Source organism: Mobula birostris, chromosome 25, assembly GCF_030028105.1.
Source record: "Mobula birostris isolate sMobBir1 chromosome 25, sMobBir1.hap1, whole genome shotgun sequence".
NCBI lineage: Eukaryota > Metazoa > Chordata > Chondrichthyes > Myliobatiformes > Myliobatidae > Mobula > Mobula birostris.
In genome coordinates this window covers 43,971,809-43,985,137 of record NC_092394.1, presented here as the reverse complement: position 1 = coordinate 43,985,137, position 13,329 = coordinate 43,971,809, and the positions used below count along the sequence as shown (strand labels likewise).

Below are 13,329 nucleotides of genomic sequence, written 5' to 3'. Positions count from 1 at the left end.
TCCCCAGCCGGACCCCCCCCCCTCCCCCGGCCCCATCCTCCAGCCCCATCCCCCACCCCACCCCTGGCCCCGTCCCCGTCCCCCAGCCGGACCCCTGACCCCATTCTCATCCCCCAGCCGGACCCCCGGCCCGACGCCCGGTCCCGTCCCCCAGCCCGACCCCATCCCATTCTCCTGCCGCAGAAAAATGGAAGGGCCTGGTGCAGCTTTTTGAACCGTTTCCTTCTCCACCTGTCCCCATCCTTCCCCTTACTTAGTGTTGGCAAATTATCTAGAAGAAGCCTTGACTAGGGTCCAGAGGAGGTTCACAAGAATGTTCCCAGGAATGAAAGGTTAATGTATGAAGTGCGTTTGATGGCTCTGGGCCTGTACTGGCTGCAGTTTACAAGTATGAAAGGGGATCTCAATGAAACCGACTGAATATTGAAAGAGCTAGATATGGAGTGGATGTTTCCATTAGGGGGAAAGTGTACGACCAGAGGTCACAGCCTCAGAATAGGACGTTTCTTTAGAACTGAAGGGAAGAGGAATGTCGCCAACCTGAGTATAGTTAATCCGTGGACAGCTATGGAGGCCAAATCCATTGGGAAGTGTATTTAAAGTGGAGGCTGATAGGTTCTTGATTAGTTCTTGAAAGATTGTGGGGAGAAGGTAGAAAATGGGTTGACAGGGAATAATAAATCAGCCATGATTGAATGGTAGCGAAGAGCTGATGGGCAGAACGGCCTCAGGAAGGCAATATCCATCACTAAGGGCTCCAGCTTCCAGGCCATTCCCTCTTCCCTCCCATCAGGCAGGAGCTACAGGACCCTGAAGATTCAACACAGCTTCTTCCCTTCCGAAAAACCCTAATTCTACTCAGACTATATTTCCCTCAGCTTGTACTAATGTCATTAAGTCTGTTTTTTTTCTTTGTTTTGAAATTTTTAATAGTCATCCATTAGTCTCATGAGACCATGGATCTGCGCCTGGAAAGTCTTCACTCTCCAGGGCGCAGGCCTGGGCAAGGTTGTATGGAAGACCAGCAGTTGCCCATGCTGCAAGTCTCCCCTCTCCACGACACCAATGTTGTCCAAGGGAGGGGCACTAGGGCCCATACAGCTTGGCACCAGTGTCGTCGCAGAGCAATGTGTGATTAAGTGCCTTGCTCAAGGACACAACACGTTCCCTCGGCCAAGGCTCGAACTAGCAACCTTCAGCTCGCTAGACAAACGCCTTAACCACTTGGCCACACGCCACCACTTTTGTAAATGGTGTATAATTTATGTTAATATAAGTTTCTGTTTACCGTATACTGTGGTGTTGCTGCAAAAAGCTAATTTTCATGACATACAGTTGTGTACATGTGACAGTGAACTTGAAATCGAATGTCGGGATTGTTCCTGTTTCTGCAGGTGACTGGCGCCCACGGCTCATTGAAGGCGATTGTCGTCGACTCCATCACAGCAGTGCTCTCCCCTATTCTGGGTGGCCACCAGCTAGAAGGTGAGAGGTTTTGTGAAACCTTCCACGAATTGAGCTGGCTCTTTCCGGCGTCAGAGAAGTGATTGAGGGATTCTGGCTTCGGATACCACGCTCCGAATGGTGCCTGCCTCTTCCTGGCGCTCTTCGGCAGCAGGGTTGGGGGGCGTCGTGGTTGGGCAGGGTGGAGGGAGAGGGACCCTTTTACATGCATCTTGTGTAGTAGGATCAAAGGGATTAATTTATGAGGGTGGGTTCTGTGGACTAGCCGTCTACTCAAAAGGGGTATAAAAATTAGAGATGAGAAGGTTATGATACTTGAAATCTGAAGTTGAAAATAAAAATGCAGGAAGTACTCAAATAATTGTGGTACTCAGTTTCCGTGACTTTTGAGTATTTCTGCCATTCTCTGTATAAGTTCATGAGGGGCACAGACAGGGCAAATGCAGACAGTCTTTCTCCCCACGGTAGGAGAATTAAGATCTAGAGGGTGTAGGGTTAAGGTGGCTTACTACCCAGTATGCTGCTGGTGTTTAGGGCAGCAGTGAAGGTCCTCCATCTCTGTCTGTCCTTGGCCATAATGGCAGTGTTCATTGCTTCCTTCATCGTGCTGGTAGCTTCCTCTCGGTTTTCACGACCGTCAGCCATGCAAGTCCCAGGTGGAGACTCAGGAATACCGTCGCACTCAGACGTAGAAGGATTCTTCATTGCTGTTTCTGCAGCAATTTCGTTTGACCAGTCAGGGTTGGTGGCACTGAGCTGACCCCTCGAACCTAGAGGACCGGTGGACCACTCTTAGTGCGGCCTCTGCCCTTTGACCTGCTTGGCATGGGTGACCCTACCAAGAGCCAAAGCTCAAAGCCCTGACTCCAGCCAGCATAATTCTCCAGGTCGCTGAGGCATGCAAGCCTCCAAACCCAACGACAAGATTGTGGTCCTCTTGGAGGAGGATTGAGGTGAGAGGGGAGAAATTTCAAAAGTGACCCGAGAGGTAACTTTTTCATGCAGATCCTGTGCTGTCAGAAAAAGTGGTTGAGGCAGGTTCAATAACAACATTTAAGTAAAATATGCATCGGAAAGAATTAGAGGGATATGGGCCAAATGGGGTCAATGAGCACTGGATGGGTATCTTGGGTAACCTGGTTGATTTGGGCCAAAGGGCTTGTTACTGTGCTGTATGATTCTAGTAGAGAGCACCTCGGCTGGAGTCTTCTTAAACTGGAGCCCAGTCTTGCAAGGGCAATGCCAAAGCAAACCCTTTCACATAAGGGAGAGATTTGGGATTGCTCTGAGTCGCCACAGCTTCCTATGTCACAACCACGAGGAAGTCTACAGATGCTGGAAACCCATATAGCACACACACAAAATGCTGGAGGAACTCAGCAGGTCAATCAGCACCTATGGAAATGAGTAGACAGTTGACGTTTCGGGCCAAGACCACTCTTCAGGACTGAAAAGAAAGTGGAAGGTCGCCAGAATAGAAAGGGGGGGGGGGGGGAGGGGAAGGAGGCTAGCTAGAGGTGATAGGTGAAGCAAGGTGGGTCAGGGGCTGGAGAAAAGGGAATCTGATAGGACAGCAACGGTTTGGAAGAGTTAGGATGCTGGAAATTCGAGAGCGTCGGGGGGCAAAAGTGAGTGTAGTTGCAATTACTAAGGAGAAGGTGCTTGGGGAGCTGAAAGGTTTGAAGGTAGATGAGTCACCTGGACTAGTTGGATTACACCCTGGGGTTCTGAAAGAGGTAGCTGAAAAGATTTTTGAGGTACTAGTAGGGATGTTTCAAGAATCATTGGATCTGGAGTACTGGAAAATCACAAATGTCATCCACTCTGTAAGAAGTGTGGGAGCAAAGGACAGGAAATTATAGGCCAGGTAGCCTGACTTCAGTATTTGGGAAGATGTAGGGTTCCATTATTAAAGATGAGGTTTCAGGGTATTTGTAGACACATGGGCCAAAATCAGCATGGTTTCCTTAAGGGGAAATTTTGCAATTTGTAGACCACATCCTGGCTACTGTGCAGAGTACTCTTGTCCCTGCAGTTTCTTAACTTTAGTCATGAGGATTTTATACAGTACTTTCCGATCCTATGTCACATCTTTTTAAAGATTTGATTTCTTTCTTTTTTCTTAACCAACAGAGCCAGTCTTCCTCCTCTTCCTCCTGTCTATCTGCCTGTTCTTTCATTAGATTGTGTATCCTTGGATATTAAGCTCACAACTACAATCGTCTTTCAGACATGAATCCATGATACCCACAATGTCATACCTGTGCTAACATGAGGGTGCATAGTTTTAAGGTGCTTGGAAATGGGTACCGAGGGGATGTCAGGGGTAAGTTATTCACACAGAGAGTGGTGGGTGTGTGGAATGCACTGCTGGCAGTGGTGGTGGAAGCGGATACAACAGGGTCTTTTAAGAGCCTCTTAGATAGGTAGATGGAGCTTAGAAAAATAGAGGGCTATGTGCTAGGAAAATTCTAGGCAGTCTCTAGAGTAGGTTACATGGTCAGTACAACATTGTGGGCCGAGTGGCCTGTAATGTGCTGTAGAGTTCTATGTTCTACAGTCATGCCTGGTGTGTGTGTCTTTTGGATTCTGTTTGATAGGTATGGCCCTCATGATGCAGCTTGCAAGAGAACTGAAGACATTAGCCAGAGAACTGGCCATCGCAGTGATTGTGAGTACAGAAACTATCCCACACAGAGGGCTACGTGATGTGGTCCCTTCTGATTAATGGTTAGCTGAATCAGTGACTGTGACATGGCCGTGCTTTGATTATTACTGTAATGGCATAGCAGATATTCCTGGGATGAGAGATGTCATTTATCTGCAGTTGAAAAACTTAAGATTGTTCTCTGTGTCTGAATAAGGGAAAATTTGCACTGATTTTTAAATGAGAAATTATTTCCAGCAATGGGTGAATTGAAATCAAAGGACAGTTTTGAAATAATTGTGAAAGAGGTCGAGATATGTTCAAAAGTATTTTTTTTAATGCAACCAGTAATTATGCCCCAGAAAGTACCACCTGGGGGTGTGGGAGAAGCAGATTCAAAGCAACATTAAAAGATAAATTAGGATCTCTACTTGAAAAGGGAAAGTAAATGTAGGAACACAAAGAGCAGGGAAAGGGGACTCATTGGGAAGCTCTTTGCAAGAACTGCTGGAACTGGCCAAATGGCCTACCTGTTAATTCAGTGATATTGCACCCTCCCATTCTTGTATTTTGAGGTTTGTTCTTCAGTTTTATTCCTGGGTGCCATGTGCAAGCTTTTGTGGGAGAAGAGTCTAGATTTAATTTAAATTAAAGCCTTGGACTTAAGTAGTAACTTGTCTAACTAAGGGATTTCCTAAAGCATCAAACATAAATGAAATATTTCAGAGTACAGCCTCTGGTGATGATAGATTTGAACCACCCTTCAGTTATCCTGTTCTGGAAGGTTCTCTATTGGCTGTGGAATGCTTTGCATGTCCTAAGGTTGTGGAATATTTTTTCTCTTAATGCTAACTGCTGTCTGCCAGCAGTGGCTGGGTAATAGCAGCCAATTAAATTATTTTATTGAGATACAGCATGGAATACGCCCTTCTGGCTCTTCGAGCCGCAGCACCCAGCAGTCCCCTGATTTAACCCTAGGCCTAATCACGGGACAATTTATGATGACCAATTAATCTATCAACTGATACGTCTGTGAACTGTGGGAGGAAACAGGGGCACCCGGAGGAAACCCACGCGGTCATGGGGAGAATGTACAAACTCCTTACAGACAGTGGTGGGAATTGAACCTGGGTCACCTGTACTGTAAAGGAGTGTGCTGACCACTCTGCTAGTGTGCTGCCCTAGTTATAGCTAACTGTTTTCTGCTAATGCTAGCCCCTCCGATTTTGAACTTGGGGGAGTTGGTCGGGGGCTGGACAGGAGAGTGGGAGCTGAGATCTTTAGGATGTATCAGACATCATGTAAAGCACAACAGAAACCAGCAGGAATTGTGCACCTCCTCATCTGAATGAGTAGGTTGGCCACTCACTGGTAGTTCGACACTTAGTCAGCGAAATTTGCCAAAACCCTCTCGAGCAAAAAGCCAGCTGATTCCAGTGACCTTTCTCATTGGCCAGGTGACGAACTACGTGGTCCGGGACGCAGGTGGAGGTGTGAAGCCTGCCCTGGGGTGCTCCTGGAGTTATGTCCCCAACGTCCGAATACTCCTCCGGCGCGGGTCTGACTCAGCCGGCCCTGCAGAGCGCAGTGCAACGATACTGAAGTCATCCAGGCAGGTGGGTGGCAGTGACCCAAGGCCACACATTGTGTCTGAGTGACCACCACTCTTTACCTTCTCTCTGCCATGGGGGACTGGCCCACGAAGTGGATCACAAATTCTTCCCCCACTCCCTCACGCTCTTCTCTTTTTAAAATACCATTTGGGCCTGGCACTTACATATAATTAGCAGAGTCTCGTTTCCTCTTGCCCCTGTGAGCCCGTGCTGAGGGCTTTCAGTTGACTAGCCACTTAAGTTAAGCTAAGAAACTTGGGGAAAGGTGAGGCAAAGAAATTCCATGTGGGAATCGTCAACACAAAATAACCTGCAGATGCTGGGGTCAAAGCAACACTCACAACACGCTGGAGGAACTCAGCAGGTCAGGCAGAGTGAAAATGAAGCGGTTGGGACCGGGGAACTGGACGTTATTGAAGAGGTTGAGGGCATGGGATGTATCCCGGATGTAGGTGGGGAGGGACTGAACTATGGGTGACAAAATGGAGTCCAGGTAGGCAGATACAAGTTCGGTGGGACAGGAGCAGGCAGGAACTATGGGTCTACCAGGACAGTCTGCCCGACCTGCTGAGTTCCTCCAGCGTGTTGTGAGTGTTTCCATGTGGGAAATAGTTTTGTCTACAGGGTATGTTGAATGGGGAAGATGATCATAATGCTGATGACTTTTAAAAGCTCCCATCGTTTCCATACGGACCAAACGTGCCATCGTTCTGCCATTTTACCTTATTTGGAAATTAATTTAGACGGGAGTACGGTGGCCTTGGTGGTCATCTCTGCACTGAGTACATTGGTAGACAGACTCGCACTCTCAGCTGACGTGGTACAGTGTTGGGGGGGGGGGTGCGATGGGTGTAGGTGTGGATAGATTAGAGTGAGCCACTCTTCCCTGAGGTTACAGTATGTCTCACAGACCATCAACCCCGCCGTGCGTTGCTCCACCTCCCCCATCACTAATGTGTATTCTGGGACCACCTTCCATCTTTCCCCCTGCTGTGAGGGAGTTGCCCCCCCCCCCCCCCGGCAAAGGCCGCATGTGCAGGTAACACTCCAGGCATGGGCCTAGCTCCAGAATCCTCTGCCAATTCTGTCTCGCTCCCGCCCAATCATTTCAAGCCTTGATCTTGTTGTTTTTCTGATTTCAGCCAACTAGGGTCAGTGTGGAATTTGACATCACTTCCCTTGGGACCCTGGGCAGCCGAGCCGAGCCTCCTCAACCCTCCACTGGTGACCTTGACGACACTTAGTAACATCCGCATAGAGCTCTGTAACTGTGTGTGAACACTGTGACTTCAATGAGAAGGCGGTAAGAGCTGTTTAATAAGGATTGGGCCTTGACCTTCTCTCATCACAAGACCTGGTGCGTTTGAGTGGGTGTAATAGCCCTTGGCAATTGACCATACTTCATGGAGCTCCAAGAGCATTGGTTCCCTCCTTGCTGTGGAAAGGTCCAGCAGTGTGTGGCTGGAGATTCCGACAGTAGGCCATGACAGGCAGGTGCACTCCTGGTTTCCAGGAAGAGCGGCCGACTGAAAATGCATCCTGCAGCTTGTAAATCATTCTCAGTGTTTGGCTTTACAGAGCTGGAGCTCGTGTGGCCTGAGGCTGCGACGAGTGGATAGCCGTGATGCATTAAACAACACGATGGTTTTTTATATTACTTCAGGAATGCAGGAGAACTTGAGAGGAAACATTTCACAACCAGCATGGGGAAAGTGCTGGGCAGCCTTACCTCTGTGCGTTTTGTGATAGTCAAAGAACCTCCAGTATTTTCTGTTTTCATTCCTGTTCATCAGCCCTGCCAAGTACAGTGGACCTTGGCAGTGCCTGTCACCTCCCACACATTGACCTTTCTCTCCTGAGCAGAGGCTGGCCGGGAATTCGGAGCAGTGCAATTCCCGTACTTGGACGGGAGAGTCACAGTGATGATGCAGAGAGTACGATGGTGACAGATCCGTACGCGGAGGGAGGGCTGCATCTCCGTCGTAAGATGAAAGTGCCTTACTGTTACGTGGCAGTAACAATATCTAACATTTACTGTATCTGTAGAGCTGAAATGCAAATAAATAATGTTGTTAATATCAATGTCTGCTAACAAACAACCTGCTTTCAGTGTTTCAGATAAAAGGAATGCCTATATAAATCTCAATGTAAGATGAGACTGGAGACTCATGGTCTTCAAATTGTTTGAAAGAGCCCAAACCTTCAACCCCTATCCGCTTATGAGAATTCCTTCCTGACTGGGGCAGCACAGTAGCGTAATGGTTAGCACAACACTTTACAGTAAAGGAGACCCTTCGCTGCTTGTAAAGAGTTTACACATTCTCCCCCTGACCGCGTGGGTTTCCTCGGGGTGTTCCGGTTTCCTCCCACAGTCCAAAGGTGTATCGTTTCAATTGGTTTTGTAAAAATTGTCCCTGTTTAGGTTGGGATTAAATCGGGGGATTGTTGGGCAGAGTGGCTGTATCTCAATAAATAAAGCGCGGGATTAAGTTTGTAGCAGTGGGTAATCCTCACATTACACTCTTCGTCCTCTTCTGACCCCCCTGCAACGTTTTCACCACCCACACTGCTCATCAGCTCAACTTCTGATGCTAAATGGTCAGTCCTCAGGAAAAGGCCTCACCTTTGTACCCCTGCGCCTACATCTGGAAGAGTTTCGTCTAACCGAGACCCAGATTGAGTTTGTATTCAGTTCTGTCATTTTGTGCCCGTGTTGCGAGGTGGAGATGGGTGGTGGAAGGTAGTCCCAACATACAAACATGTAATTTTCTTTCTTGGAAGTGCAGATGAACTAGCCAAGGACAAACCAACAGCAGTGCAATTTGAGTGAGATCAGTGGTTCCATTGGATTGATGTTGGCGCGTGGCCAAGTGGTTAAGGTGTCGGTCTAGTCATCTGAAGGTCGCTAGTTCGAGCCTCAGCTGAGGCAGCGTGTGTGTCCTTGGACAAAGCACTTAACCACACATTGCTCTGTGATGACACCGGTGCTAAGCTGTATCAGCCCTAGTGCCCTTCCCTTGGACAACATCAGTGGTGTGGAAAGGGGAGACTTGCAGCATGGGCAACTGCCGGTCTTCCATACAACCTTGCCCAGGCCTGCACCCTGGAAACCTTCCAAGGCGCAAATCCATGGTCTCATGAGACTAACGGATGCCTATAAAAATTGGATTGATGCTCTCTGGCCCTTCCTTTCAATCCTGGACACTCATTTAATACCCCCTTGTTGGCACGGGATTCTCTGTGCATAGATTGTCCTTAATCTGATGCCATGATTGCCTCTCCTGGCCACTGGGGTAGTGTCACTGAGATATCAGAATGCTGCTTCTGTTCGTGTAGAGTGACTCAGTACTATCAACACCTGTCCACAACCCAGCTCGTTGTAAATACGGTTCCTTGCTAAAATACACCGGTATGTTAACCGTTAGACTCTCCTTCTGCCCCCCCCCCCCCCCCAGCCTCAGTCAGTGAGCTTATACTCCGTCAGTAAATGGTTGGCCAGTGTTTACTCACCAATGTTGTGAACTCACTGTAGTGTGTGCAGACCGCAAATCTCTTGAGTGACAACTGTGACTTGGTGTGGATGCTTCCGGTACTGAGCCACTAGGTTATAGGTTAAGCCGCTCTCTGAATACCTGAAGCATAAAACCAAAGCTCCTATCATTGTGTGATAAAGAGACAGTGCCATATTTCATATTATATACTGACCTCCATATCTGGCTTTGGGTGGATGGAATGCCATAAGCCATAAGCCATAGCAGAGGAATTAGGCTGTTCAGCCCATCGTCTTCACCTGAATTGGATCATGGCTGATTTATTTTCCCCTTTAACCCTGTTTGGCTTTCTCCCCATAATCAAGGACCTGTAAATCTGTGCTTTAAGTAGAGACCGTGGCACCATTTCAGTTTGACACAGTGTCCTGACAAATAATTATGAAGCAACTAAAACACTGAAGAACATCTAGCCCTTGTCACAGTGCCGTGTGTGGGAGTTTTTTGGGCTTAAATTTATAGCTCAGTCTGGAAGCTTCTAGCAATGGCTGTGGCTCATGTACTGTCAGGTGTTTTCCGATATCCCTGGAACAGGAAAGACTCCCTATGTGTGCATTATTTTTGTCCTCAAACTGACTGGGTATGATGAGGACAGGACAGAGGATGGGAGCACAGGAGACCTATCTATTTCTTGCACTTTGTCATTGATAATTATTCTTGAAATCTGCAACATAATACCACCAACAGTAGCAGGAGCTTTTGTAGCCACTCTAAACTTTAGGAAGTGCAGGAAAGATCAAACATCTAGATGAGGCAGGTGCTAAACCGTGGCGATGGGCCGAGGAGAAAGGCTTCCAACTCCAGATTCAGTTCTACTTCAAGCAGCTAGGTGGAGCACTTGGGCTGGCATAGGCAGATAATGCTTCCTATAAACCTCCTTGAAGCTGGAGATGCTAGACTTCAGTCAGTCTTTACTCCTCTGCCTTCGCACTGCCCTTGACGCTGTGCTGGTTTTCAATGTTTGTGCAGGCAACTCATGAGTGTGTGTATTAATGAGCTGTTGTACATCAAAGTCAAGTTTATTGGCATATGCAGAAGTTCATGATCAGTGGTTTCACTTAATACCAATCTGTACAGTATCCAAGCCGGCCGGTGGTGTAGAGGCATCTGCACCAGACTTCGAGACGAGTAGTCCTGGGTTTGAATCCAACCGTGTCCTCGTGTGCTTTCCATCTGTGCTGGCGTGAGCGTTGAGCTAACAACTCAACCTTGTTTAAAAAAAAACAGACAAGTACTAAAGAGGTGACAAGGTTGCCACCTGACGTGCCAGGAGGCGCAGAGAGAAACAACAATACAGTATACAACCTGAAATTCTTACTCTTCACAGACATCCGTAAAACAGAAAACCCAAAGAATGAATGACAGAAAAACGTTAGAACCCCGAAGCCCCCTCCACACGCACAAGCAGCAACACATCAACGTTCCGCCCTCTCCTTGCCCCCCAATTGTTCCAGCAGGAAGAATCAAGTCCCCCCCACCGCTCACCAGGCAGGAGATAGCAAAACCCCCAGAAGGCACAGATGTATGTACATTTGCAATGAAAAGCTTACCTGTAGCAGCATCAGAAAAACAGCGTTCACATAGGAAAAAATCAATTAAATATATTATACATTAGTGCAAACCTTTGAACACTTAACATACATTGACTGCAGGGGTTGTAGGAAAGAATGGAATCAGAATTTTAATCGGAAAAGCCTTGTTCTGTCAGTTGTTAACAAACTGGTACACCTGAGATAAGACTCAAAAGATGGGTTATTTATGGGCTGTTCACAACCTGTCTTAGTAGCTAACTTACACCACTCCATTCCCTATTTTTAAAAGAAATGCATTCTGATACAGAATGAGACTGTTCAGGCCAAGTAATGCCATCCCACTGGTCCCATTCTCCTCTCCTTAATCCCTACAATTTGTTCTCTCTTTTGCACTGTACTCTTGCAATATTGTCTCTGTACTGCACTACAGTCTGGAAGAATCTGTGTGCTGCACTGTGCTCTGGCTGCATTTTGTCTCTGCCCTGCCTTTGCTCTGGCTGGATCTGTCTGTGTTTTACACTCTGTCTGGGATCAAAATATTGTACCTTGTTTCTTCTTTGTCTCACTCTTTGAGCATTTTAGCACCTTACACTGGGTTTATGGTTTTCTGGCCCGGGGTTCCTTTTATGACAACATTTATGTCCATGCACCTGTGAAGCATTTGAGAGGCTGTTGCACAGCACCCTACCTCACAGTGGCCAGAGACGTCAGAACCCTAGGCTGTGGTCCTTCCCCTGAAAAGCCTTTTTGGGTTTGCACTAAGCTTCAATGTGTCCCTCAGCACACTGGAATGTGCTGGCATCTTAACAGAAGAGTAATTTTCACTGAGCTGGTGATCTTCCAACAGCAGTTGATGTCTGTCTCGTGGGACCTTCCGAAGATGAGAGTCCTCCAGGACATGGCTGTTTGGGCAAGCCTTGACAAGGACTACTCCATTCATTTCCTCTCCCGTCTGTGCTGTCGTGAGGGCAGCATGCAGCGGGATGGGGGCTTCAGCCGTGCGGGAAGGATCTGAGGAGGAGAGCGACTCAAAGTGAGGGAGTGGGTTTGTGAGCTCAGGTAGTGAGGCATTCCAGAAAATAACTTGGACAGCCTGTCATGGAGACCATAGCACAGGACTATGGTCAAAAAATAAATTTAGAAATTCAGAGATACGTGCAATTTCATTCTTAAAACTAAAGAATTTATAAAATATAGAAGCAGAACTAGGCCATTTTGTCCATCTAGTCTGCTCCACCATTCAATTAGATTTGCTTTCACAACCCTATTCTGCCATCTGCCCATAGATTTTAACCCTCCTTCCTAATCAAGAACCTTTCAGCCTCCGCCTTAAGTACAGCCAACGACATGGCTTTCACAGTCATAAACCTATAGAATATTCCAGCACAGAAACAGACCCTTTGTCCCATCTAGTCCATGCTGAACTATTCTGTCTAGTCTCATTGACCTGAAACCGGACCATAGTCCTCCACGCCCCTCCCACTCATATATCTATCCCAATTTTTGTTAAATGTTGAAATCAAACCAGCATCCGCCACTTCTGCAGGCAGCTCATTCCACACATTCACAAACCCTCCGAGTGAAGAAATTCCCCCTCATGTTCCCCTTAAACAGTTCTCCTTTCACCTTTAACCCATGACCTCTAGTTCTAGTCTCACCCAACCTCAATGGAAAAAGCCTGCTTTCATTTACCCTATTTATACCCTTTATAATTGTGCGTTCCTCTATCAAATCTCCTCTCGTTCTCCTACACTCTAGGCAATAATGTCCTAATCTATTTAATCCTCCCCTATAACGCAAGCCCTCAAGTACCAACAACATCCTTGTAAACTTTCTCTTCATTCTTTCTATCTTATTTACATCTTTCCTGTAGGTAGGTGACCAAAACTGCACACAATGCTATAAATTAGGCCTCACCAATGTCTTTTCACAACTTCGACATACCATCCCATCTCTTGTACTCAGTACATTGATTTATGAAGGCCAATGTGCCAAAAGCTTTCTTAAGGACCTTATGTATCTGTGACACTGTGAGGTAACGTAATTGGAAGAAATGTATGTAATTCACACCCCCACCAACATTGAGTTGGGGTTTTGCTTTAAGGGGCTGGTCTGATGTGATGACGTCATTACGTAAGGATTTTTACTGTGCTTTTGTATTAACATTTTGGAGTTCAATAAAATGTGTTATGGGTTTCATAAAATGCCTCAATTTGTTTTATTGGTGAAAATCTACATTGGTGACCCTGATGCTCTAGGACGATTCCAGTGTTACTGAATGTGTCAGACAATGCAGTCACTTTGAAACTGCCAGAGATTTGGGAGCAAAATGCCGTCACTTGGTTTGTGCAAGCTAAGGCCCAGTTCGTTCTGCGAGAAATCACTGCCAAAGACACCAAATTACACTACATGGTAGTGTCACTCAACAGTTCCACAACAGTGAGAGTGGTGAGTCTGCTTGAATACCTGCCTGAAGACTGTAAATGCAGATCGCTGAAAACTCACCTTTTACAGATTTTTGGACT

The 13,329-nt window shown here is 47.0% G+C and overlaps 1 protein-coding gene across 4 annotated transcripts in view; it reads left to right on the top strand.

The window, feature by feature from the left end:
- The window catches only part of rad51d (RAD51 paralog D), a 29,923-nt gene extending 16,931 nt beyond the window's left edge, over positions 1-12,992 (top strand). For 3 of the 4 annotated variants that reach the window (XM_072243346.1, XM_072243345.1, XM_072243344.1), the window contains 4 exons: positions 1,395-1,485; positions 4,065-4,135; positions 5,569-5,727; positions 6,867-12,992. In XM_072243346.1, coding sequence (XP_072099447.1) covers positions 1,395-1,485; positions 4,065-4,135; positions 5,569-5,727; positions 6,867-6,968 — 423 coding nt within the window. In that variant the 3' untranslated portion in view covers positions 6,969-12,992. The remainder of the gene's footprint in view (positions 1-1,394; positions 1,486-4,064; positions 4,136-5,568; positions 5,728-6,866) is intronic. The other variant, XR_011883142.1, reaches the window with a different exon arrangement.
- The last annotated feature ends 337 nt before the right edge of the window (positions 12,993-13,329 follow it).